At 37.5% G+C, this 27185-nt stretch overlaps 1 protein-coding gene across 1 annotated transcript in view; it reads right to left on the bottom strand.

The window, feature by feature from the left end:
- LOC121442587 (synaptotagmin-like protein 5) overlaps positions 1-27185 on the bottom strand; it is a 103204-nt gene that overhangs the window by 60001 nt on the left and 16018 nt on the right. Inside the window, exons 3-6 of the mRNA XM_041644181.1 lie at positions 15974-16089; positions 14323-14431; positions 10114-10248; positions 368-509 (exon numbers count right to left, since the gene is read on the bottom strand). Coding sequence (XP_041500115.1) covers positions 368-509; positions 10114-10248; positions 14323-14431; positions 15974-16089 — 502 coding nt within the window. The remainder of the gene's footprint in view (positions 1-367; positions 510-10113; positions 10249-14322; positions 14432-15973; positions 16090-27185) is intronic.

Here is a 27185-nt window from a genome sequence, read left to right as displayed (position 1 = left end):
AAGCATTTATTATGTGTTTGACCTGTCATTTTAATAGATGTAAAGAAAGAAAATTATAAAATCACTCCAAGGTTCTACTTTTCCTGTAGAGAAACAGCTAATTTATAAATATGTCCTCGGAGAAGTAATGTGAAAGTTTCCTATTTCTTTAAATTGCACAGCCATTTAAGGATGGGCCACATAACAGCACGTTTCAAAACTGTCTTGCCCTTTTGTCCTCACTTTGGATTTCTGGCGCAAAGCTACGGATACAGTCCATTCAACAGTATGAACAACATGTGCAGAGATACAGAGAATTTAAACGAGTCATGGGTGGTGGTAAAGCAAGTCCTGGAGACTGGATGTCTCTTCACAGTTGTATACTCACTCTACTGCTGATGGAGGTCACACTACGAACACTTGGGGCTGGTGACCTCTGGGTGGCTGGGGTTCCACCGTTGCTGTAGCTATTTGTCGGTGTTCCTCGTCCTGCCTCCTGGTCAATGAGATCTGGTGAAGCAGTACTTCTCCTATACATAAGGATAAGGCACATTTGAACTTTGACAGCAGTCAAAGATGCCAGCCCAGAAATGTTGATGAGGAATGCAAACCACACCACTCTGACTAGGGCCAGCCACACTGGAGCTGCTCAGTAGTGTTCATGGTGCCTTCCTCAAAGACCTGCAGGAGTTCACTAGGTCCTGTGTCCACATCCCAACTTGTCTAATTCCAATGTCATTTAACTGAGCTTCACCCTACCTTTCCAACTTTATTTCCCTGTTTTCATCAGTACTCTAAGTCATTCATAATTCTTAAATGACAAAATTTACAGGCACATCTAAGTCATATGCATCCACCATCCTCATCTTTTTTTTTTTATTCTTTGTCCATGAGAACCCTCCTCTCCTTTCAGTACAGAAGTTCTGCCTTCCCCATCAGATCTTTCTTGACAAGCACAGACCTTGTTTTTCTTGCTCTGTTCACTTACAGGTTTTAACTAACTATTCCCTCTTGCTACAGAGTGTATTGTTTAGTGTCTTAAGTCCTGTGCATATGTGCAAGTTTTTGACATCTGACTAAGAATCTTGAAAAACCTGCTATATAGCATCCTTTTGATAGCACGGAGCATGTTTGGCCTCCTCTCTCTAGTGGTAACTCCAAATTTCAGAACTATGGATATAGCTCAAAGTAGTTGCTCACTGCTTGCTGATCCTGACAAAATAACACATTTGCTGTTTCAATTGTTTGAAGCAATTTGGAGTTCTAAGTTTTAGAACAATTTCCCTGAACCACTGCATTTTGACAACAGTTAATCAATCTGCACTTTTCTACATGCGTTCATCTCAGACACGGACCCAGTGATGTGTCATGTCCATAGATGATCAATTCTCAGAACAATATTCTAAATAAGTACATCTCCATAATGTTTTTTTGGGGGGGGATCACCTTTAAAAATGTCTCTTCAAAAAGAGCTCAAGAAAGTAAAAAAGAATTCGTGTGAATATTTGTGCTTCCCTGTGTTGAAGGCCTTCCAACACCCAAGTGGCTTTGCCAAATTTCCCAAGATGGTTTCAAAAGGGCTGAAAGCAAAGTCCTATTTACTGTAGATTCTCTGGCAGCATCTGGTTAATCAGAATGATAACATTTAACAGGTTCACCTGTAGTAAGAAAAATCTTCTTGTGATCCTAAGTCAACTACTGGAAATTATTGTTGCCAACAGCATTAGCTGAAAAATGACACAGACTTTCCTATTTGTCCATGACATTTACTGTGAGTGTCAAAAATATTTCCTTTTGCTTGATTATACCAAGAAAAGGTTGAATCTAAAGAGGCACAGACTTTTAAATGCTTAGCTGCCAAGTGTTTTAGATGCTATTTAAAATAGGATATAAGTTCATGGTCTTTTGCCACTTAAGTAGGAAGATTATGATGGCATCTACATTAAATTTAGAGAAGTTTGAAATCCATTTTTGATGTTACCATGATTTAAATATGTATTAGAGACTATTGGCAACAAATGTTCAGGCTCATGTGGCTAAGGGGAAACTGGAAAGAAGGAGACCCAGTTGACAGGGTCTGTGGTGCTTAGTTATGTTAGGTTATGGGAAGACAGATTTTCGAGATTAGAAGAGTTTTGTCTAACTTAGTTTATGAAATATACTTTGAACAGCCTACGTGTTTGTTATCTCTAATTCCGTGATGCCCCCAAATATTGATAATGGCTTTTGAGATATGTGCAATTCTGGACAGAGGAGCCAAGGATAAGACAGATACTATAAATTGCCTTGCCTTTCTGAGCTTACATAATGCTCTCCCAGGAATGGTATCTAGGAAATAATTTTCCAGCGTTCTCCCTTTCTAGACTGATAATGTTGAGCTTGCGCTACATGGTCAAATGATTATGTCCAGAAGGCAGCATTAGAGCCATTAACACTGAGATCAAGGTATAAAGCATGGTACCACACAGAATGCAGGGTATTCCTACCGAGGCATATAAGCCTTTTTTAAAGTTCTTTTAATTATTTTAAATCTGAAATGAATTCATAAGAAAATGAGAAATAAAAAATTATAACTAGAAAATAAGATAAGTCTGATACATGAGGAAGAAATACCAAACTCTAAAAAGAAAAGAGAAAAAGGCTAAATGCAGTTCTCTTCTAGTCTTTGGTGTCCCCAGATGCTACATCTTTAAACTTTATGTGAGCTAAGCCTTGACCCCCTATGGTATATCTGAAACATCACATTGGATACCCTGAGCATGTGATCTAGAAATAAATATATTAAAACCCCCTGTCTGATTCCAATACACAGAAAAAGCTGGAAAATATTGTGCTAAACTGCTCAGTAAGTTCATTAGTCTCAGACATGCATCTGCCTACACTCATTCTTTCCCATGCACTACCATGTTTCCTGCTTAGTATGGTGCTCACATGGAAAGTGCTGAGCTGCCCTCATGGTGACTGTCTTAGATAAAGATACATTTTCTGGTTTAGTGAGTGACTGTGAGATACTAAGTGTTCCCTTATAATAATTTTGTGGCTAGCAAGATGAAAATAATTTCTCATTTTTAGATTGATGATAAAAACAAAAGAAAAGTATCTTATGATACATAAATACTATAATTCATATTTAAATATCAATAAAGTTATTTCATTTTCTAGACTTATCTCTTTTAATGTTGTTGGAAAGCAGGCATACCCTTTCATTTATGTATTGTCTGTACTTCTTTCTTTCTCCAACAGAATTGAAAAATTGAGGTGGAGAATTTATAGGCCATAAGGCCAAACATTAGCTTGAATATACATACTCATTCACAGATATGAATATCTATATTTAAAAATCAAACTATTTGGAAAGGCTAACACATTCCAAAGGAAAAAGTTGTAAATGGGTTATAAATACAGACTTTATGCATTTCCTGATGATAATATGACTGAATCCGTATTTTCCTACCTGTTCTATCATTTATCCTCACTTTAATACTTAAAGAATTCTTTATTCATAAGCTCTCAATTGTCTGACAATTTTGCTTTAGGCTGTTTATGACCATTTGTGGCTTTGGTTTCAAATCCCTTGTTTCTATTAAAGAAAGGTCTCCTTACCCAATAGAAGTTAAAATAGAAAAAGAAAGAATTAGTAGATCTGGATGCAAGGACAATAGTGGCACAAAGCTTATGAGAATAACCAAATAATAACTAATTTGACATAAGGTCCACTCCTTATCCCTGACACTGCTTGGGTGACCAAGAACCAGAGACTAGATAGCCCAGGGACTTAGAGTAAAAGCAAATACTACCAGTATTTCATGTTTTCAGTTGTCATCTACCTGTTTTTTGATGTAGTCTCTCAGTGGTACTTGAACTCACCAAGTAGTAGCCTGACTATGGGTACAAGCATGTACCTCAATTTCCCAACCATTTTAAAGGTAGAACACTATCCCCAACACTCATAGGTAAATTTATGGAATAAAATTCACAGGTTTTTAGAGACACAACACACATAAAAACAGTTTTAAAGCTTCTTTTCTTTTTTTGAAGAAGTTTGCTGAGTAAATTATAGTGTTTCATTTAAAGGAAAAAAGTCAAATAAACTAGTGTTGACTATGTACATGATCTTGACTGCAAACTAAAACAATCCCACCATGCTATAGAATACTACCATGAAGAAGATACTGCCTACCTGAAATCTCAGTTGCAAAGAGATTAAAAATTCTATATAGGACATGAAAATAATATTACTTCTAATGAAAGTAGAGATAGTATTAAATCATGGGATGGATTTAATAAACTTGCTTTCACCAAATACACATACGGAAAACAGAATTTTTGAATAGTGAAGGTACCTAATGTGACCTATTTCTAGTAGACATGGAAAATAGAAAAGTGAAGCATAGAATGAGGATGAGCAATTAAAAGTAAAAGGATAATCTTAGTGTGTGTATAGGGGACCGAAATGGAAGAAAGAACCACAAAATAGGTGAGTATGATGATGTGCAAAGGCTCATGGCAAGAATGCTTGCCATACCCTTCAGCAACATGGAAGAAATTCTGCCTAGAAATACAGCTCCATCTTCTACCAACTTCTACTAAACAGCACATTTCAGGCTCAGTGTTCTACATTTTTATATAATGTTAAGGGGACATTGCTAGTGTCCCACCTAAACCCTCACATCCTATTACTAGTTCTATGTAGTGATATTTCATTTGTATTGTAATAAATAAAGCTTACTTGAAGATCAGAGTGTAAAACAGCCTCATTGATTAGCCTTACAGACCAGGCAGTGAAGGCATACCCGTTTAATCCCAGTAGCCACGCAGTTTGCCATAGAAACTGGGCAGTAGTGGTGCATGCCTTTAAAGCCCTAGAAAGGAATATAAGATGGGAGGAGACAGCTCTCAGACACAGTCTTATTCTGAGATTCCTGGAGACAGGATTGCCATTTTGGACTGAAGTAAGAGCCAGGAGCTAGCTGTTTTGCTTTTCTAAACTTCAGCTTGAACCCCAATTTCTGTCTCTGGGTTTTTATTAATCATGGTACAGTTCTACATAATTCTCCATAGTTTCAAAGAGCATTTCTATGGTGCCTTGCAATTTATGTCTTTAGGATTTGTCTATTGACACTACAGACAGTTACAGGCCTAGAAAATGACTTGGAATTTTTCTCCCTCTCACCCACATGGTAGAAAACTTAGATTAAAATACAAAATTCTAAGTTAAATTTTAATTTTATATAAATAATCAAAATTTATTAAGAATTGGAACCTTCTAAATATTTCACTATGTATACTTATACTAAAAATATTGTTTATCTCAAATTCATGTTTATCTAGATATATTTTGTCTTTATTTGTTAAGCAAGGAAACCCTATGTGAGGGGATTCACAGTGGCAGAGTTGGATGAGAGTAAGATGGCCTAGCTCCTCCAATTGCAAAGGGACAGTTTATATTCCTAAAACTGTGGCTAGGCCCTCAGACTCAGTCCTCACCTGAGCTATGTCATTACCTATCTTTCCCTGTAGTAATAGGAGCTGCGGGGCTGCGTCCCCAGCACCCAGCCACCCACATGACTAGCTTATGCCCGAAATAACAACACACAAACTGTATTCATTTAAACACTGCTTGGCCCATTTAGCTCTAGCCCTTACAGGCTAATTCTGATATCCCGATCAACCCATCTCTAATAATCTGTGAGCACCGGTCTTACCGGGAAGATTCTAGCCTACGTCCATCCTGGGTCGGAGCTTCATCGCGTGCATCTTCCCGGGAGTGGGGAGCATGGTGTCTCTCTGAGGCGTCTGACCCCGAGAGAAGAGCTGTCGAGTCTGAGCTCACTTCCTCTTCCTCCCAGCATTCTGTTCTGTTTACTCCACCCACCTATGTTCTAAGCTATGAGCCCAAGCAGTTTCTTTATTACTTAGCCAATGAAATCAACAGATTGATATATGACACTCCCACATCATTTCCCCTTCTCTGTTCTGTATCTCCTACTGCCTTCTTGTTTTTTTTTCCCTCAGAATCAGTTGATTGAGGGGCTAGAGAGATAGTTCAATGGTTAAGAGCACTGACCACTCTTGTAAAGGACATACATTCTTTCCCCACAACCCATTTGGCAACTCACAACAATCTGTAACTCTAGCTCCAGGCACATGTGTGACCCACAGACATACATGCAAGCGAAACACCCATATACATAAAATACATTTTTTTAAAAAATAAGTTGTTTGGTTGATAAATTTCTTACATGAATTCTTGTCTGAAGGTCTGTTTCTGGTGGAGCACAACAACCATTCACTAGAACTTAGAAGGAATTTGGAATAGCTGCTTTTAGTGGCATCCCTTTGATTAAGTACAGTTTACATTTACAACCGTTAAAAAATGCCTTTTGTTTTGTATGTCCAGTCTCTAGCAACTAGTGCATAGCAATTTGTTATGCTCGCCTCAGAGGCTGCTATGCCTTTCGTATCCTGTTTATATTTCTCCAGTTTTGAAACTACTGACGATAAATAAATCAACTAGGCACCTGATAAAACATCATTTCCACTCATATATGATATGAGTTTTTTAAAAGGATGCCTTAGCCCAGCTGCTCCAGGAAAAAACTAATGAACCATGAAGAAATATGCTTTATCAAGAAGAATAGAGAATAATTGCTTAGCTGGGTCAGGTCATTGATGAAAGAAATGGGCATCTCACAATCTCTTTAGATGATAGTTAAAAAAAGAGATAGCCCCCTCCACTTTTTAAGCAATCACTTGGAATGAAGTGTTGCCATAATGTGAGTCATCCCCAAGGTCAATAAATGTTCCAGGGAAAGGACAGCTTGCTCTCCTGATCTCTTGAGTATCTTCATTTTCTTGATAGGAAATCCTTGCTCTTGACATGCTAAAGCCGAATAACTCTGAGGCCAATATTTGGATTGCCTATAAACTATTTCAGATATTCACAACTTAAAAGATAAAGTCTTCTTTGGCAACATAAAGGAGCCATCTGGAAGAGGTTGTGGGGACAAGTGGGGAATGAATATGATCAATATACATTGTGTGAATGCATACAATTTCCAAAGAATAAATATAAATATTTTTAAAGTCTAATTACAGACTGTCTTACAGTTTATAATTACAAGAAAGTCTTGTGTCAAAACACTAGTATATGATGAAACATGCCCATATGGCATAACTGCTTTATAGTTATTCATGCCCAGCAACAGAGCAGACAAAAGAAACAAATCCAGGCAGAGTGATTCTGGAATAAAACACCTTGATGATCATGGGGAGAAAGCCCCTCATTCTTGATGAGTCAGTATAAGGTAAATAATTCAAAATAGCATAATTTAATTTTCCTCAATAGGCCCAGGATCCTTTATTTTCTTTAAACAAGGAACTCAGTCTTTCCTCTTCTTACATGGTACCCTTCTTAATGTTAGCCCAAAGTGGAAAACAGTCTGACTGGGCTGGAGAGATGGCCCAAGGCTTAAGAGTACTGGTTGCTCTTCCAGAGAACCCAGGTTTGATTTCCTGCACCCACATGGCAGCTCATGATCACCTGTTACTCCAGGCCCAGGAGATCCGATATCTTCTTTTATGGGCATCAGGTATGCATTCAGTGCACAAACATATATCCAACATAACATCCATGCGCACAATAATAAAAATTAAATCTATTAAGAAAAATGAAAGCAAAATGGTTCAGCAACAGGGTCCCAAAGAGGCTAAGAAAAATAGACCAACACTAATTTAGGTACAATATCATTTTGAGTGACTTTCATATCTACTCAGAGCCAAGGAAGCAAAAAGAAAGACCAAATGTTTCTTTTTTTTTTTTCTTATTGAATTTCTGAGATATGGCCTCACCATGTAGCCACAGCTGTCCCGTTACTCATTATGCAGTCCAGGCTGAAACTCACAACAGTCCTGCTTTATCATCCTGAAAACTGAGTTAACAGGCAATACCATGACTGATTGAGGTTTTGAAGAAAAAATATATAATGAAGGCAGCATAGAAGAGAAGTCAAACTATCCACAAACTATCAGGCAAATGGATGGAGCTAGAAAACATTTTATTTTGTGAGGTAACCCAGACATATATGCAAGAACAGAAATAAATATATTATATATTAAATATATATATATGTTATATTATAATATATAATATATATAAATATATGTTATTTCTGCTCTTGTTTAAGGTATTGTGTTTGTGCAGCTCATTTAAAAATGGGCTCATAGGAAATCACAGAGACTGAACCAGCAACCGGGAAGCCTGCAAGGCTGCATCGGACTGACCTAGATCCTCTGCATATATGTGATAGTTATGTAGCTTGGTCTAAATAGAAACTGAGGAAGAGTAGACTGGGGATGCAGAGAGGAGGTAGGGGGTACTTGGAGGAGAAGAGAGAGGGGAAACTGTCATTAGAATATAAATAAATAAATAGAAGGGAAATGAAGTAAAACTATTTTTTATTGATTTTATTGAGCTATATGTTTTCCTCTGCTCCCCTCCCTGCCTTTCCCCTCCCCTTCAACCCTCTTCCATGGTCCCCATGCTCCCAATTTACTCAGGAGATCCTGTCTTTTCCTACTTCCCATGTAGATTAGATCTATGTATGAATCTCTTAGGGTCCTCATTGTTGTCTAGGTTCCCTGGGATTGCAATTTGTAGGCTGGTTTTCTTTGCTTTATGTTTAAAAACCACTTATGATTGAGTACATGTGATAATTGTCTCTCTGGGTTTGGGTTACCTCACTAAATAAAATGTTTTCTAACTCCATCCATTTGCCTGAAAATTTCAAAATGTCATTCTTTTTCTCTGCTGTATAGTACTCCATTGTATAAATGTACCACACTTTCCTTATCCATTCTTTGGTCGAGGGGCATTTAGGTTGTTTCCAGGTTCTGGCTATGACAAACAATGGTGCTATGAATATAGTTGAGCATATGTCTTTGTGGTACGATTGAGCTTCCTTTGGATATATACCCAAAAGTGGTATTGCTAAGTCTTGAGGAAGTTGTTTCCTAAGCAAAACTAGTTCAAGGGCAAAGATGCTTTGCTTGCATTTTAATCACACAGGGGTTCTTTAATGTTACAGAGAATATATCTACATTATTGAAAAATTTGAAAATTCTGAATATAACACTGATCCTCTGAGAGAAGATAATAAATTATTTTTTCCTATAGTTTTTCTCTAAAGTCTTATAAAAAGTGATATGTAGAAGAATTCTAGAGAAAAATGAAACCCATATAAACAGATATCATTAATAAAAATACTAATAATCAAAACAATGTCTTCTCTGGGGACATATATAGTTCTGATTTGTATACTAGACTCCAACATGCAAGATCCTGTGTTCCATGCTCAGTACCACAATGAGCAAAAAGGGCCAGGTGTTATAAGAAAAATGAAATTCTGCTTGTAGAACCTAAACAGAAAAGAATAGAAATACTAGCAGAATTGCAGCCACCTGAGCAATAAAAGAACAAAATGGAATTAGCATGTGGACAAATCAATGTACCATGAGAGCAGATAATTTTTCCTTACTTTTAGCTTTGATAGTAATGAAAATAAGGCCTGGCATATGCCAAAACAAGCTAGAAAATCAAATGTTATTAGAAGTGACTATGCTCTTGGCTATCCTGATGAGTGTTGACACTATGCACAATAGATTCTCACTTGACCCGTCTGGAAATCAGTTAGAGGCAGTGAAACAAGAAATAAATGGAATTACAAGAAAATTCCCTGGAGCAACACAAAAATGATGAAATTATTAATAGTTTTTGAAAGCTGCAAAGAATGGGTATGACACTTAGAGGGTTTTATTTTAGAAGTTGAAACAGAAAAAGACCAAGCAATCAATGAAAGAATTATCTGTCATGTACACCTGTATTTGAACTTAGAATCCCAACTCCCCAAACATAAGGCTGCAGCCTTTCACATTACAAAAAAAAAAAATGTTTCTCATAGCTGTAAATCAAGAGGAAAGGTTTTCTATAACAACTGTAAAACATCTTCTTGTCTTTTGTATTATATGTTAGACACTCTCTGTGTGCCGGTCCTTTACAGATACATAGACTCCCTATGTGGGTAGAAGGTTATCAACCTGATTTCCAGGCTGCCCACTGCTCAATTTGTTGCTTACCTGTCTGATCCAGAGGCTGACTTGAAACTCTGAAGTGTATGACTGTCTAAGTCCAAGCTATAGCTCCTCCCACTTTCAGGTTTTGGAGTTCTGATTTCTCCTCTGGTTGCTGATCTGAACTTGCTCAGAAGAAATCTGAAAATCAACATATGAATTCAAGAGCAAGATAAGAAAACTCTTATCATTATACCCATAGACTAAAGCATCCGTCCACCCCCATTAGGGAATCTTCTAATTAAAGTAAATGGTAATTAATACAGACTCACAACTGGGAAAGGCAAAGGAAACGTGAGACTGCAGAATGCTTAGCTTGAAAAGGAACATATATACGGTTCCACTCCTCTTCAGGCTCAGGCATTGTTGCAGAAGAGGGACAGAAAGATTGAAAGGCCTAGAGATGTTGGACAACTGCAAGGAAGCATTATCTTCTGGTCACAGAATGATAGCAACACATATGAACACACAGTGTTTGTGACAGCATGCAAAAAATCCACATATGCAAGTCCAAGACAGTCAAAAATGCCAGTGTGCAAAGGAGAATTGTGTGCTAAATTCCTATCCATACCCATGGAGCAACTGCCAATCTCTACAGAGGAGAGTCAGGCTTCTCTAAGAATGTAGCCCCTGATAAGTCAATTGTACTCAAGTGGAAGACCACATAGCCAAGACTGTTTAGATATTACAAATAGGTCTTGGTAGGTTAAAAAAAGTAAAGGAGGGGATGTAGAGACAATCTAGCAGTTAAAATTACTAACTGTTCTTCTGGAGGACCCAAGCTCAACTCTCAGCACCTATACAGTGACTCACAACAGTGTATAACTCCAGTTACACTGATACCTGACACCCTCTTCTGGCAATCTTGGGCACCACACACACTCAGATTGCATAGACATTCATGGAGGCAAAGCACCTACACACATTGTATGTATATATAATATGCATAATATAATTTCCAGTGTAGCTCAGTGATAGAGAACATGTTTCATAAGAACTAAGATCAGGGTTTGAATAGTAAAAATATTTTATATTACTTTTGCCAATAAATGATTGTTCAATAAAAGACCATAATTGAGGAGTTTTGCGTAGTGGGGTGCCAGGGCCTCTAGTTCCCCAGTAAGCGTACTACTGCCGGGTCTCTGCCCCTGCTTAGCAAAAGACTGCTTAGTTTGGAAACTCATCAGTAGCAGCTGAGATGGAGAAGCATATTCCAGGCTGGGATTCTTTGCAAGCAGGCTGGGAATAGGGAATTGCATAGAAAGGAACTGAGTCTCTGGGACGAACGAAGGTGGCAACTTAGAGCAGACACGATTCGAGTTGGGACTACCTTTCTCATCAGTGGAACCCAGAACAGCTCTGGGGAATAAAAGAATATGCTATGTTCTTACTAAGCATGCTCTGTATCACTGAGCTTCACTGGGAATGGCACAGCTTTTAAATTATTTATTAGCTCTTGGACAGCTTCGTACAATGTGTCTTGATTATATTCACTCTCCCAACTTGACACCCATCCACCCTTCCTTACCCATTTACCCACTTTGTGTTGTCTCCCTCTTTCTCGCTAGTTCTCTTTAGTGTGTGTGTGTGTGTGTGTGTGTGTGTGTGTGTGTGTGTGTGTGTACATGCTTTAATGGAACATGCCTTTATATATCTTGCCTTTATGTCTTCCATGGCACCTCTCCCGTGGTAATGAAGTTTATACAAAGAAAGGTCACATGCTGGGTGAAATCTGAGTGCATTACTATGTCATGTAGTTAACTGGCATTAAAACAAAAATAACTTTTGAGGAAATGCAGTTCAAGTTCTGATCCAGGATAGTGAGTGCACCAAACATGGATGTTTCTAAATACACTTAAACAAAAATTGAACTCAGGGGTCTATTAATAAGAATAATTTTGTAAAGGCACATGAAATGTGGAAGGGGATGGGTTTGTGAGTCCAAGGGAGAGTTGCTGGTAAGCAGTATGGGTGGAAAAGATCAGAATACAGTGTATACATATTTGAAATTTTTAAAGAATAAAAAATATTAAAAATGAAAGCAACAAAATCCCATCTATATTCTTTAGAAAGATGGTACCGAGCCACCATTTTATTTATTTTTTATTCAACAATGTTCTAAGTGGACAAATGGACTTGAAAGGTACTGGCATAATTATAACAGAATCTGCTAAGTTGTCTCTGCTTCAAAGGACCCTAGCAAAATGTCACTGTCAAAATGTCAGAACCTTCACTCTGCTGGAAAATTACATTTGGGGTGAGAATGAAGCTTAATGCAATGCTAGCCTTTGATGTTCAGAATCACCCCTTCTTCCTTTTGATAGCGTGAACCCTATCCACCTGCCAGGCTCCTTGTCAAGTCCGGCTTGTAGTCTGATGTATGTCTCGATAACTCTTGTGTACCTCCAAAGCAGCTAGTATCTATTTATTTAATATGTGTCATTTATCACCTATGCCATATCTTGTGACTTATTTCCACATTGCTATATTTCTGACCTTGATAGTTTGCATTGGCACTTTATAGTTTCGTACAAGCCTTTCCAACCTAGCTACTCTTTTAGGTGTTAAGCTTTCCTCTCCAACTGGATGTTACAGTCCCTAAAGGCAGAACCACAGCTGCCTGTTTTGAGTGACAGCAGGCCTCAGCCTGGAGCTATGGTAGTTTGAATGAGTCAGGATCTGTGTGACTCATGTTTGCCAGTTAGTGTTTTCCGGCTCCCATCTTTCTTAGTTGTGTGACCTAATGGGATGCCTGAAATAAAGTCTGCAAATTACAGCTCTTAACAACATCTGTAGGCTCTGAGATCCTTAGGCAGTCAATCCATTTGTTTTTTTCAAGGTTAGGCACTATGCTAGATACCTAACGCAGAAGCAAAGAAGCCACCTGAGCAGCACTACAAAAGCTTACCATTAAGTGTGTGTATATGGGGCCAGGGTCAGAGTGCACAATGACACAGGCACAAGGCATTGTGGGTATCCTGATGAATAAATGAACGCAATACGATAGGGAGGATCAAATGCCTAGGAAAGGAGTTGAAGAAATTCAAGAAAATCTTTTGCATTTGTCGCTGCTAATTAGTAAACAAGGGGGTTAGTCAAGAGAGGCTGAGTTAAATTACACTTTTATTTCATTCCCACTCATAGTTCAGAACACTGAACAAATGGGAAAAGTCCACATTTCTTTGAGAGCTAGCTACAGTCTCAGTCAACATCAGCATTTCATGTTGGCTTCTGCTGAGGCAACAATGCAGTGCTACCTAGAGAGGGGCACCATGAGACTTGGCACATCTCAGAACCCTTGCTATGCAGCCCTCATTTGGGGGAACTCTCATTTTTTGTGGCACCTTACTGCCAGTTCCCAGTGCCTTCCTGCATCTTGTTCTCCGATATATTTCCCATTGCTCATTGTAGTACTCAATGTGCTAAGCTGAAGCAGTCAAATGTGACTTGTTTTTTCCTTAAGAAAGCCTACATTTTATTTTTTATTTATTTATTTATTTATTTATTTATTTATTTATTTATTTATTATACACACAGTGTTCTGTATGCATACCAGAAGAGGGCACCAGATCTTATCATAGATGGCTGTGAGCCACCATGTGGTTGCTGGGAATTGAACTCAGGAAGCCTACATTTTAAATATGTTCAAGTATCCATGCTTTCATTGGGTTGTTTTATATACCAGGGTTAGGTTGGAAGAGAGGGATACTAGCATTTGAACACAAAGGCTCTAGTCTTATAGTCAAGACTGACTTTGACGGTAGATCTGCCTGGAAATAATGTGCCATTTGGCACAAGAATAAATAAGGCATGAAATAAAAACTCTTACATGTTCAGGTCATCCAGGGATTTTGTTTAGTTTTGTATTTTGAGATAGGCTTTTACTGTGTAACAGCCTTGACTTTCTTGGAACTAATTCTGTAGACCATATGGGCCTTGTACTCACAGAGATCCACCTGTCTCTGCTTCCTGAGTGCTGGAATTAAAGGCATGGGCCACCACTGATTGGTTCCATCCAGGGAATTATTATTATTATTATTATTATTATTATTATTATTATTATTTTTAGCTGAGGTTGAAAGTACTTAAGACTGCATTTCCCTAGGATAAAATGTTACCCCAGTTAAGTCTCTCACCTCTTCTGGGTCACTGAAGTCAAATCGGACATGAAAACACTGAAGATTATTTATTTTAGAGGGGATGAACCGCACTTACCCCTTCCTCTTGGATCCATCATGAGTGGCCTTCTGTCTGATTGACGATGAAGTGTCTGACTTGTCTACATCTTGGTGGGCTTGCTCTTGGCTTTGTATTTCTTCAGATCCTTATGGAAAATAGAAAATAATACAAAAGCAGAAAGGATAACACATTTCTCTTCTGCACTCATGTTGCTAGATTGCCACAAAACAAAAAAGCCTATATTAATTGGTAATGACAGTTCAATCCCAAGTTATTTGGCATAAATAGGCATCTCTAATATGTTGAATGCTGTAGAGATAGCTATGAATTAAGACCAGGACTCATCAGGACAAGGTTTGACACATTAAGCTTTCCTAGGAAGGCTACAATAAAGGGACAAATAAAGGGACAAATTCATTATGCCTCTACAGATATCTTTAGGGTATGAAATGCTAAGTTTATGAAATCTCTAAGTCCATAGATTATAGGTACTAATTTTTATGGGTGTTGTTTTGTTTTGAGACAAATTCTCTCTATATTCCTAAAGCTGGTCTGGAACTCACTATGTACCCCAGACTGCTTTTACATACATAAGCGTTGTGCCTCAGTCTCCCAGCGGTAGTGAACACAAGTGTGTCCCCAAACACAGCCAGACATCTTGGAAATGAGAGGCCAGATTTCCTGGGATGACAGGCATGTGTGCATATGTCTTATGCCTGGAAATGTAGTCCATACACTGAAAGGCACTGAGGTTTAGTGTACAAGGGGGCTGTAGCTGACTGTATAATTTTCATTCAACCTGGCTCTTATAACATCAGATGTGGTGTTATTCACATTTAGGAGACCTTCTTTGTGAATGCCACACCCCAAAGTGACACAGGAAAAAGTTGCAAGATTTCAAGATCAAAAGATACCCATTCCACCTCTATTATATAAACCATGCATGAGAAATTTGCACTCAAGAACACTTTATTCAATACTGAACCAGTTAGATTGTAGTTTAAGTCTCAACTTAAAGACTTGAGACTCTTGGGAAGAGTCTCAAGATGGTTGTTCTTCATATTTGGGGCCAGTCTAACTAATTATTCACAAACTAAAACGTTCCTGCATACTTAAGCCTCCTAACTTATCATACTTGGTTCCTATCCAACAAATGCCATTGACTCAATCTAAGCATTATGACCACCAAAAATGCTCCTTGGCATTTCCCAGTGCTCCCACTTGTGAGAGTGGGACTTTAGGGTACAGTACCAGTGCTTGGTTAGGAACCAAGAATTAAATTTAAAAAATACTATTTAAAAGAAAATCTGAAATTAGATTTGGTGAAAAATCAAGAATTGCTTTAAAAATGGGAATAATTTATTTCACCTGTTTTAGGTTGCTTTCTTAAATGTTTAGTAAAACATCGTCAATGCACCTAGAGAAATAACTGGTTGTGATGAGGATAAATGGCTCCTTTGAAACTCTCAGCATGTCAGATATGTGGAAAATCAGTATGAAGTTTGCTTTTCTACTGACTTCATTTGGATGATTTTTAGATTTCAAGCTACCAAGTTGTGAAATGACCTATGGGATTGAGGGAAAAAATTCAACTGTGTTCACCTGCTACATTACCATAGGGAAGTTCCTTAACCCAAACAAATTTAACCCAAGCAAAGTCTTGGAGACAAATAATTGCATTAGTTACCTGGGCTTCTTCTTAAGATGGACTGTCGGACAACATCAGTGCCCAGAACATTGACTTGCTTGAAACGCTTTGCCTTTTCTTCATAAAACCATTCTCCACTTATAAACTTTAGCTGCCTGCTCGTGAAGAAAAAGGAAGGCACTAAAATTAAATTATTTAAATTATTTTCTCCTAAAGTTGTTTTTGGTCAATGTTTTATCACAGAAACAAAAAATGAAACTAGGACAGGTCCTATCCATCTTTTGAATTCTACCTATAAAGGCTATGTGAAATCACCTCCTATCTTCCCTCTAGGAATGTCTGTGGTCTTCTTGTATGCCTTCACTCTTTCTATGACCTTTAGAGTTTTAGAATTTTTCTTATAATTTTAGTCATGCCTATTGTTCTATTAACTCTCTGAGACAATCTCTATGTAACTCTACTCCACCCCCATAGTACTATAATAATAGGAATTTTATAGACTGTCTCTCAAACCATAGTTTATTCTTTTTTATTATAAATGCTAACATACATTTGTTACACAGATGATGACATTTATTGTGGTATTTTTGTTGTTCAAAAATTGCACATAAACAGTACTGATCTATACGTCTTCGGGTTATAATTTTAACCTGAATAAGTGACCACTGCTCCATCATTTTAAGACTTAAACTTCTTTTCATATCTTCATCACAAACATCATTATCACCAGTGATATGAAGGCAGGAGTCTTGACTCTTTTGGTTATCATCTTTAGCGGTAACATTCAGCACTGTAGTTTATAAACATTTGTGAAATGAATCAAGATTCCTAGAACTCAACCTATAGCAGCTATGTGCTGTAAAGCTCAGTTTGAGGCTTACAATAAAGACATAAAACCATAGAAGTCATTAGGTAGTCTAAAATTGTTTCTAATTAAACAAGAAAAAATAGCATGAGCTCAGAATTGAAAATAGTCCTGTACTATTGGATAATTGATTTCTAGAGGATTATAGTAGAAAATGAGATTGGGAAGTAGGCCTGGGCTATGAAATACCCTTTGAATGCCATGCTAAGAAGCTAAAATTTCGTTTTGGAGGCAATAGGGAACTTATACTAAAGTTCATACTTGATTATATAATACTTGGAGAAATACATCGAGAAATGAGAGACTAGCAAAATTATTAGGAAATTTCTTTAGTTAACAAGACAAGAACTGACAAAATATAAATCAAGGTATCGTGAGAATAAATGTTGCAAGAATTGGTAAGTCTGCTTTGGTAACTGAAGAAAAGCAACTAATTTCCCAGATACACAAACCACACATAGATACTACTAACAAAGAGAATCACAGACCAATCTCGCTCATGAACACTAATGCAAAAATACTCAATAAAATATTGGCAAACCGAATACAAGAACACATCAGAAAAATCATCTACCACAGTCAAGTAAGCTTCATCCCAGAGATGCAGGGAATGGTACAACAAATGAAAATCTGTCAATGTAATCTACCATATAGACAAACCAATAACCAACATCAAACTAAATGGAGAGAAACTCAAAGCAATCCCACTAAAATCAGGAACAAGGCAAGGTCGTCCACTCTCTCCATATCTATTCAATATAGCACTTGAAGTTCTAGCTAGAGCAATAAGACAACAAAAGGAGATCAAGGGGATAAAATCAGAAAATAAGAAGTCAAACTCTCAATATTTGCAGACAATATGATGGTATACTTAAGTGACCCCAAAAATTCTACCAGGGGATGCCTACAACTCATAAACACCTTCATTAATGTAGCAGGATACAAGATTAACTAAAAAAAACTCAGTAGTCCTCTTTTATACAGATGATAAATGATCCAAGAAAGAAATCAGAGAAACATTACCCTTCATAATAGCCACAAATAATATAAAATATCTTGGGGTAATGCTAACCAAACAAATGAAAGACTTGTATGACAAGAACTTTAAAACTTTGAAGAAAGAAATTCAAGAAGATACTAGAAAATAAAAAGATCTCCCAATTCTCAGGTAGGCAGAATTAACATAGTTAAAATGCTTCTGTAAAGCAAAGGACATGGTCAAAAAGACAAAATAGCTGCCTACAGAATGGGAAAAGATCTTCACCAACCCCATATCAGACAGAGGGCTGATCTCCAAAACATACAAAGAAACTTGACATCAAAAGAACAAATAATCCAATTAAAAAAATGGAGTACATACCTAAACAGAGAACTCTCAAGAGAGGAATCTAAAATGGCTTAAAGACACCTAAGGAAATGTTTAACATCCTTAGCCATCGGAGAAATACAAATCTAAACAACTCTGAGATTTCCATCTTACCCCTGTCAGAATAGCCAAGATCAGAAACAATGATGACAACTTATGCTGGAGAGGATGTGGGGTAAAGGGAACACTCCCCCATTGCTGGTGGGAGTGCAAAATTGTATAGCTGCTTTGGAAATCAGTATGGCGATTTCTCAGAAAATTGGGAAACAATCTACCTCAAGATTCATCAATCCCACTGTTGGGTATACATCCAAAAGATGCTCAATCATACCACAAGGGACATATGCTCAACTATGTTTATAGCAGTGTTATTTGTTATAGCCAGAACCTGGAAACAGCCTAGATGCCTTATAACCAAAGAATGGATAAGGGGAATGTAGTACATTTACACATGAAGTACTGCTCAGTGTTAAAAAATAATAACATCTTGAAATTTGCAGGCAAATAGATGTATCTAGAAAAAAATTATATTGAGTGAGGTAGCCCAGACCCAGAAAGACAAACATAATATGTATTCACTCATTAGTGGCTTTCAGAATAAAGCAAAGAAAACCCAGTCTACAATTCACAATCCCAGAGAACTTAGACAAAAAAGAGAACCCTATAAGAGATGTACATGGATCTACGTAGGAAAGTGAAAAGACAAGAGCTCCTGAGTGAACTGGGAGTGTGGAGGTCACGGAAGAGGGCAGAAGGGGAGAGTGAAGGAAAGGAGGGGAGTGGAGAAAAATGTAAAACTCAAATTAAAACAATAAAAAGAAAGCAACTGAGATCCAAATAGAGATTTCTAGCCCCAGAGCATGATATTAAGATTTAACAACAAATTTTACTTTAAAATCAGCAGTCAGATCCCAAATATAAAATTCATCCAGAAAAATATCAGTTTTGTTCCTTACAGTAGCTGAAAACCTGCTTCTTAGTATAAGAGACAACAGCAAGATAAGTTCAGCACAGTTCTACCACTTTCAAAAATGCCAACCTGTTAACCTCAGAGAGGGCATACAGTGAAATATGATTATACGAGGCATACCACACACTCATTCCTGGTGGCTATATAACCCCTTGAAAAGCACAGATTTTTGCGTGGCTAATTCATAACTGTAGCTATTACAAATTGCATCATATCTAAGGAACATATAATCTACCAAAAGAATGAATTTGAATAGATTATTCCTGGATATATCTCCAGAGATTTATAGGCTTATATATTATTACTTATTCTAGAAATACAGGTGTTTGCAGAATGTTAATTTCTAAAGATATTCTTTCAAGATTACTGTCAATCACAAACTCATATATGTACTGATGTAATCTGATTTTACTGCAAGAATTGAGCCATTAATCTAGTGACTTTAAAATACCAAGATTGTCTTAGGTCATTCATGTGAATCCAAAGTAATCACATGAGCTTGAAACCAAGGAAAATAACTGGAAGTCAAAAGAGACAGTGTAGAGTGGGAAGTCAAAGAGTGAAATGCGAACAAGAAGGGGGACATAGCTGAGTGCTTAAAAATTATCCAAGGGGGTATGCTAAAGTCTTGTCTCTTATGTGTGTATGTGCTTGTGTGTGAGGGGCTGCAGAGGATAGCACAGTGGCAGTTCCATGTGTGGCAATCTACATTCTAAAGGAAATAAATCTCCATATTATCTTTACCATACACCTACAGCTGCCAACAGATAGCACAAATACTGTTTCTCCAGAAGTGTTAATCACTACCTCCTGTCATCTGTGTGAGAACAACAGTCATAACTATTTGTTCACCTTCCACATGAACTTGGATAATTTATCATTTTTAGAACTATGAAGTATCAGAGATAATGCCTTTGTTCCCATCACAGGTTCTGGAGGTAGACAGAAAGTTAATAGAAGAATAAGAAACTAATACTGAGTACCTATCATGTACCAAGTAATGTGCTAGGCACTTTATATGTAATATCTCCAATCTTCACTATGTGATATAAACTAGCAATGACAGATCTCACTTTTTAGACTAGAAAACTCACATGGGTTAAGCATTTTCCTCAAAGTTACAGAGGCATGATGGTAAATATAACATTCATACTCCAAGTTTCATACTCTTTCCATTGGGCAATATCATCAGAAGAGAATTCATGTTTGTCAGTTTCAAAAAGGCTTTGATGAGGGCCAAAGGTGTGTGGAAGCAAAAACCAATAGAAAGCAACGCTTAGCATTTCAAATGAATGTGTGCACACTTTCCCAAGTGTGCCCACAAGGGGCCAAGTAGCAAGAATAAAGAAATGGTGAGAGGATAAAAAATAATCTTACAGTGGTACTCGCTGTAAGATTTCAACCCATCTACCATGCCACTGTAGTATTCAAACAATTCAAGGCTTGAAACAGACTCTGTTCCCTCTATGTTGAACTCTGAAGAATGGGTCTTGACTGAAATGACCACACATCATACTTACTATCTGTGAACACCAATTGCTAACTATCACAGAGTGTCAGCTTTTGGTTTTAGTAACATTAAACTACTGGGACTTATGTTTCCTTTACTTGTAAACTTACACAATGGGAAGAAGTTCTTTTCTCTTTGGATTCACAGTGCAAATAGGTAATTTTGTTTTAAAAATACATAGCAACCAGAGTATTTTGTTTGCTTATCTATCATTAACTACTGGAGACACCTGTTATAAGATATGCTTTGTAAGGTATTAGTTTCCATCTGTTAATCACAAAGAAGCTAGTTAAACTTATTATTTATAAATTTATTCACAACACAGAACATATTTATTGAATTCCTACTGTTGGGATTGAAATAACAAAGAAGAGAAACACAAACACTTTGTCCCTTTAGCAAGGGTGGTCAGTCTAGGTTCTTTTTTTCCAATCAGGAAAGAAATGCATGAGTATATGATAGTGAAACTGCTAACCACTTGAAGGCAAAGAAAACATCTTAAATATAGTTAAGGGGCAACAAAATCAAAAATGGATTAACTACAAAAAGAGCAGCCTCCCTCTACCAATGCTTGCTATAATTTCAGTGCTTCAGAAAGAAAGCCCTGTCCAACGTAAATAACAATAAAGGTTGTTCTGCCAACTGATAAGAGAATGAGTCACTTTTTGACTCATCTCATCTCTTAGAAATTAGGGTGGGAATTTCAATTTCATGGTCTATTAAACATGGAGACATCCAGGTAGGGCTGTAATATTCTCTTATAACAAACAAAGGACATTCTTTGCCAATAAAATATTATTTGTGCTTCCTTATTGAAAATCACTCCATGAATAGCAAACAGGCTATTTCCAATACTGAAAGCTTTAGTCTCAGAGGGCACACAAACAAGTAGCTTAAATATTAGGAAAGTATTACTAATAAATTCTTCAGCTGGAGAAGTAAGCATGGATATTCATATATTAAATACTCATAAATTTCTGTTTATCACAGGAAAAATCTAACTATAGACAAATTGTTTCTGGAAAAGTATAAGAATCACACATTGAAAGCTATTTTCTCTTTAGAATGTCCAGAATGACAAAGACTTTTTTGAATAAGCACAAAAAACATAATAACTTTACTTTTTACATTAGACTACAAAGTTATTGAAGGCATTTGATGCTTCCCTATCCTTGTATCTTAGCCAACTTTATACCAATAGACTAACAACAAATGTATAGAAGGCATGCACAGATGTATGGATGAATACATCAATTAGACAAATAAATGGTTGTTTTGATTAAGTTAATGTTTCACCAAAAAAGAAGGCAATTGATTGATAAGTTTTATATTAATACTTCCTAAAAAAAGCAGCTGGTTCAACATCTTAATATTTATGCTTGCATCTACTAACAACAACCTGTATTTTTCTATGACAAGTAGGTATTTACTTTGTTTAACAGGCAGATGTACTTGTCATGGCTCTTGTTTTTTCCCCTATCATCATGTTCCCAATAGAATAAAATTGTATTTGTTCTATTTTTCTTCCTTGTACTCCACAATGATGTGCTTTAAGTAGGAGACATTCATTCATCCATTTATCATTTCATTATTTTGCTTATCCATCCATCTACTCATTTAACAAATACACATGGAGTACCTGATTTAGGCATTCCTTTAGGTATGAGACCATCATACAGATTTTTTTTTAAATCTCTTGTCTCTATGGTTATTAAGTTTATATTATAGTAGAGGAAGAGAGATGAGGAAAACAATAAATGAGTGAAATATGTAGCACATGTGATCTAAGTGGTAGGCCAGTTTCTATGACAATCTCCAAATTCAACTCAACATATTAAGAGTTAATTTCCTGTTAATACACCCTAAAGAGAATCTGACTCCTGCCTTTCTGAAGTAATAATAAGGCCGGCAGAGGGGCTGCGTCCCCAACACCCCAACCGCCTGCCCGGCTAGCTTATGCCCCGAAATAATTACATGGACACTGTATTCTTTTAAACACTGCTTGGCCCATTCTCTTCTAGGCTAATTCTCACATATTAATTTAGCCCATTTCTAATCATCTGTGTGTAGCACCCCAAGGTGCGCTTACCAGGAAGATTCTAGCCTATGTCCATCCTGGGTCGGAGCTTCATCCCGGGAGCGGGGCATGGCGTCTCTCTCAGGCGTCTGCTCCTGAGAGGAGAGCTTTCGAGTCTCTGAGCTCACTTCCTCTTCCTCCCAGTGTTCTGTCCTGTTTTCTCCTCCCACCTATCCTCTAACCAATAAAATGGGCCAGGGCAGTGCCTTTATTAGCCAATGACCTTCCTCCATCATTTACTCTTTTTCGGTTTAAACAAAAAAAAAAAAGGCTTTAACATAGCAAAATTACATATAACAAAACAGTTATCAAGTAAAAGTTACAATAATCTTTATCATAACTAAGGAAAACTATAACTAACTATTCTTAACTCCATCAAAGACTCCAGAAAGATATATTACCTAAGTAAACAAGAACTAAGAAACTTCAAACTCTAGAAATGACAAAGACATCTCGCTGCCTGGACCCAAAGTTCTTTTGTACCGTTGGGGCATCCATCTTCAGCCTTCAGGCCCATGGTATCCAGCAGACATTTCCATAAAGCAGGGAAATTCAAAGTCAGTTCAGTCACTATCTGTTGTGTCCTGCAGAATGTCTCGCAGACTCTTTCAAAATGAATCAGGAACCCCGAAAGATCATCTCACCTTAGGCAAGTTCAGTAGTCCCCTCTCTGCGGGTTCTCTGTGTCCAGTTGATGCAATAGTCCAGGCAAGAGTAGTTTCTTGCCCAAATGGCTATCAAACTCCATAAGGTGCCTCTTCGATGCCCATCTTCCTCTTGAAGTAGATTGGTGCTGCCAGGAGCAGAGTGTCTCATTGTCATGAAAAGTCCTCAGTTATTAAAACATTAAATGTCCTATTCTGTAATCTTTGAAAGACATGAAGAATGTCTATCTAAAATATATCTCTATATATCTAGAAAATCTAACTAACATGACTACAATCTTTACTATTATCGATGATTATCCATTAACAACCTATATTTCTTAATTATACAGTACATATTTAAATGAACTACACAATCACAATACCTTAATCAAAATCAGAAACACTTATACATATAACAAAATTGACCTTAAATCTCTATCAATAAAGCAAAATCTATACTAATGCAAATTATTCATATCTATATCATATCCCCCTTTAAATGTAAAAGAACATTTATAAACATTTTTGGGAACATGGGCGCAGTTTTTTCTCTCCAAACTGCTTCCTGCTGAATGGGGGCGTCGTTAATTAGGTCTTTCATGGTATAACCTGTGTGCTAGTTTCATCTCAGTTGGCAGTTGAGCGAAGCAATTTTCTGAAGATGTTCACTGCAACCCTTCAGGAGGGCGTGGTCCATCATACCAAATCGGAATAGAAGAAATGAACAGCGTCTCATCCTCTGTGAAAACAAAATAAGAAACTCCTTTCCAAAGCATCATGTCCTTAGATCCAAATTTCAAAGTTAAGGCATCAAAATATCTATGTCGGATTAGTTCAGCAGCATTTATCAATAAATATCTTTTAGCAGCTGTTGCTTCTTCTTCAGCATTCAAACAATTCAAAGAGAGCATAATAGCATACAGTATCAAGATTCTCTGTGTATTTTCCATCTTTGTGCAGCTTTGTTTTAACCTCTATTTTGTTTATTTTTACTTTTAACTCTTTGCTTTTTGGGACAGGTTCTCTGTATCTTTGACCTGAAGTAACTCTGTAAACCAGGCTGTCTTTGAACTCTCAGAGATCCGCCTGTCTCTGCCTCCCAGGCATTCGGGATTAAAGGTGTACACTACTACACCTTGAACTCACAGAGATCTGTTTGTCTCTGCCTTCTAGGCACTGGGATTAAAGGCGTGTGCTACCACACACACAACTTTCTTCCTTTTTTTTTTGTTACTTTAAGAACTTTAAATTTTAGTCTGCATATATTTTTAACACACTTCAAACCATTTAGAAATTTTCTTTGTCTTTGAATCTCTCTTTACTATATATCTCTCTTTTTCTGACCACAAGAGTCTTTCATTTACCAAGCAATATCAGTAGGATTAAAGGCGTGGCTTTGTCGGCTGGATCCAGCCCATTTCTTAGCTTTCCAACCTCATGGCTGAGGTACTGGCTGTAGCCAGAAAGCAAGCTTCAGCAGCCTGTGCTTACAAACCGCACAAACCGCCTGCGTAAAAGAGTCAGAGTTTGCCCTGGCAGGACAGCCCAGAAAGCCAGCATTTTTAAACGGCACAGCTTTTTTCCTGCTACGGCTGAAAACCGAAAAGCATGTGTTCAGCTTTTCGTCAACATCATTTAAGTGTTTCGTGTCAGGACCTCTTAATGAGCTGCAGGGTTTTGCAGCTAAAGCTGAGTCAGGAAGCTTCTCTTAGATGAGAGCGCTTGCTTGCCTCTAGCAAACAGAGTAGAACCGAGAAATTGATGCTACCAAGAAACCAGGCACAATGCTTTCATTTTGTTCTAGAATTACTTCCCAAGCTGTCTCAGGCTTTATGTGGAAGCAGTTGTCCACGTGGGCGCCATATGAAGTAATAATAAGGCCGGCAGAGGGGCTGCGTCCCCAACACCCCAACCGCCTGCCCGGCTAGCTTATGCCCCGAAATAATTACATGGACACTGTATTCTTTTAAACACTGCTTGGCCCATTCTCTTCTAGGCTAATTCTCACATATTAATTTAGCCCATTTCTAATCATCTGTGTGTAGCACCCCAAGGTGCGCTTACCAGGAAGATTCTAGCCTATGTCCATCCTGGGTCGGAGCTTCATCCCGGGAGCGGGGCATGGCGTCTCTCTCAGGCGTCTGCTCCTGAGAGGAGAGCTTTCGAGTCTCTGAGCTCACTTCCTCTTCCTCCCAGTGTTCTGTCCTGTTTTCTCCTCCCACCTATCCTCTAACCAATAAAATGGGCCAGGGCAGTGCCTTTATTAGCCAATGACCTTCCTCCATCACCTTTCAGAGGAAGATACAGTGAATTAGACCTTTATTTACCTCCCACATTATTTAGCAAATTACCTTACTGCTACAACATAAGGTCATGGGGTTGTGATTTAGTAATTAATAATTTACAGTAAAGTAAAAATTTGTCTTCTTATATTGAAGTCTGAGACTCCATGTAACAGTTTAAAGACTTCTGAGTCTTAGGCCTTAGGTCCTTTTGTCAGAACAAATGAGGGTCTGGGCTATATAAGAGAATGAACAGAAATAGGATAAATGGGGGAAGAATACATACTAAGAATCAACTCAGAAAATATTGGATAAGAACTGAAGAAATAGTTATTGAAAAAATTCTCATCAATCCTGGGAGATTTGTTTAAGCAATTCCACTAAAATCAGAAATGAGGCAAGGTTGTCCTCTCTCCCCATACCTATTCAATATAGCATTGAAGTCTTAGCTAGAGCAATAAGACAATTGAAGGAGATCAAGTGAATATAAATTGGAAAGAGAGAAGTCAAAATATTTATCTATGCAAATGATAAAATATTATACTGAAGTGACCCTAAAATTTCAATTGGGGATCTCCTACAGCTGATAAACACTCATCAAAGTAGCTGGATACCAAATTAACTAACACAAATCAGTAGCACTCCTTATATACAAATGACAAATGGACTGAGAAAGAAATCAGTGAAACAACACCTAGCACAATATTCTCAAAACTATAAAATATCTTGAGGTAACTCTAACCAAGCAAATAAAAGATTTGTATGATTAAAAACTTAAAGTCTTTGAAGAAAGATATCAAAGAAGATATTAGGAGATGGAAAGATCTTCCATGCCCATTAATTGGTAGATACAACATAGTAAATATGATCATTCTACTAAAATCAATCTACACATTTAATGTAATCCCCACCAAAATTCCAACTCAATTCTTTCCAGACCTCAACACAAGCTAAAGTTACCTGAGAGGAGGAAGCCTCAACTGAAAACTTGCCTCCATAAAGCCTAGCTGTAGGCAACCCTATAAAGCATTTTCATAATTAGTGATTGGTAGGGGAGGGCCCAGCCCTTTTTGGCTGCTGCCATTCCCGGGCTTGGTAGTCCCGTGTTCTATAAGTAAACAGGCTGAACAAGCCATGGGGAGCAAGCTAGTAAGCAGCACCCCACCATGGTTTCAGTATCAGCTTTTGCCTTCAGGGTTCTGCCCTATTTGAGATCCTGTACTGGTTCCCTTCAGTGATGGACTGAAATGTGGAAATTTAAGTACTATAAACCCTTTCCTTCCCAGCTTGCTCTTATCATGGTGTTTCATTGCAGCAATAGAAACTAAGACGGAGATAGAGTCTCAACTGGCCATTTCCTGTCACCAAATGAAGCTTCCAGTACTAATACTGGGTTACACCCAACCAAATTGTTGGCAAAAGGCAGTGGTTTGTTCTCAACCTTCCCGATGTTGTGACAATTTAAAACAGTTCCTTATGTTGTGTTAACCCCAACCATAAAATTATTTTGTTACTGTTATGAATCATAATATAA

The sequence above is a fragment of the Microtus oregoni genome, unplaced genomic scaffold (genome assembly GCF_018167655.1).
Source record: "Microtus oregoni isolate MIOR12 unplaced genomic scaffold, Mior012 000092F_000, whole genome shotgun sequence".
Lineage (NCBI taxonomy): Eukaryota > Metazoa > Chordata > Mammalia > Rodentia > Cricetidae > Microtus > Microtus oregoni.
The sequence above is the reverse complement of the archived record's forward strand: the minus strand, read 5'-3'. Positions and strand labels throughout refer to the sequence as shown.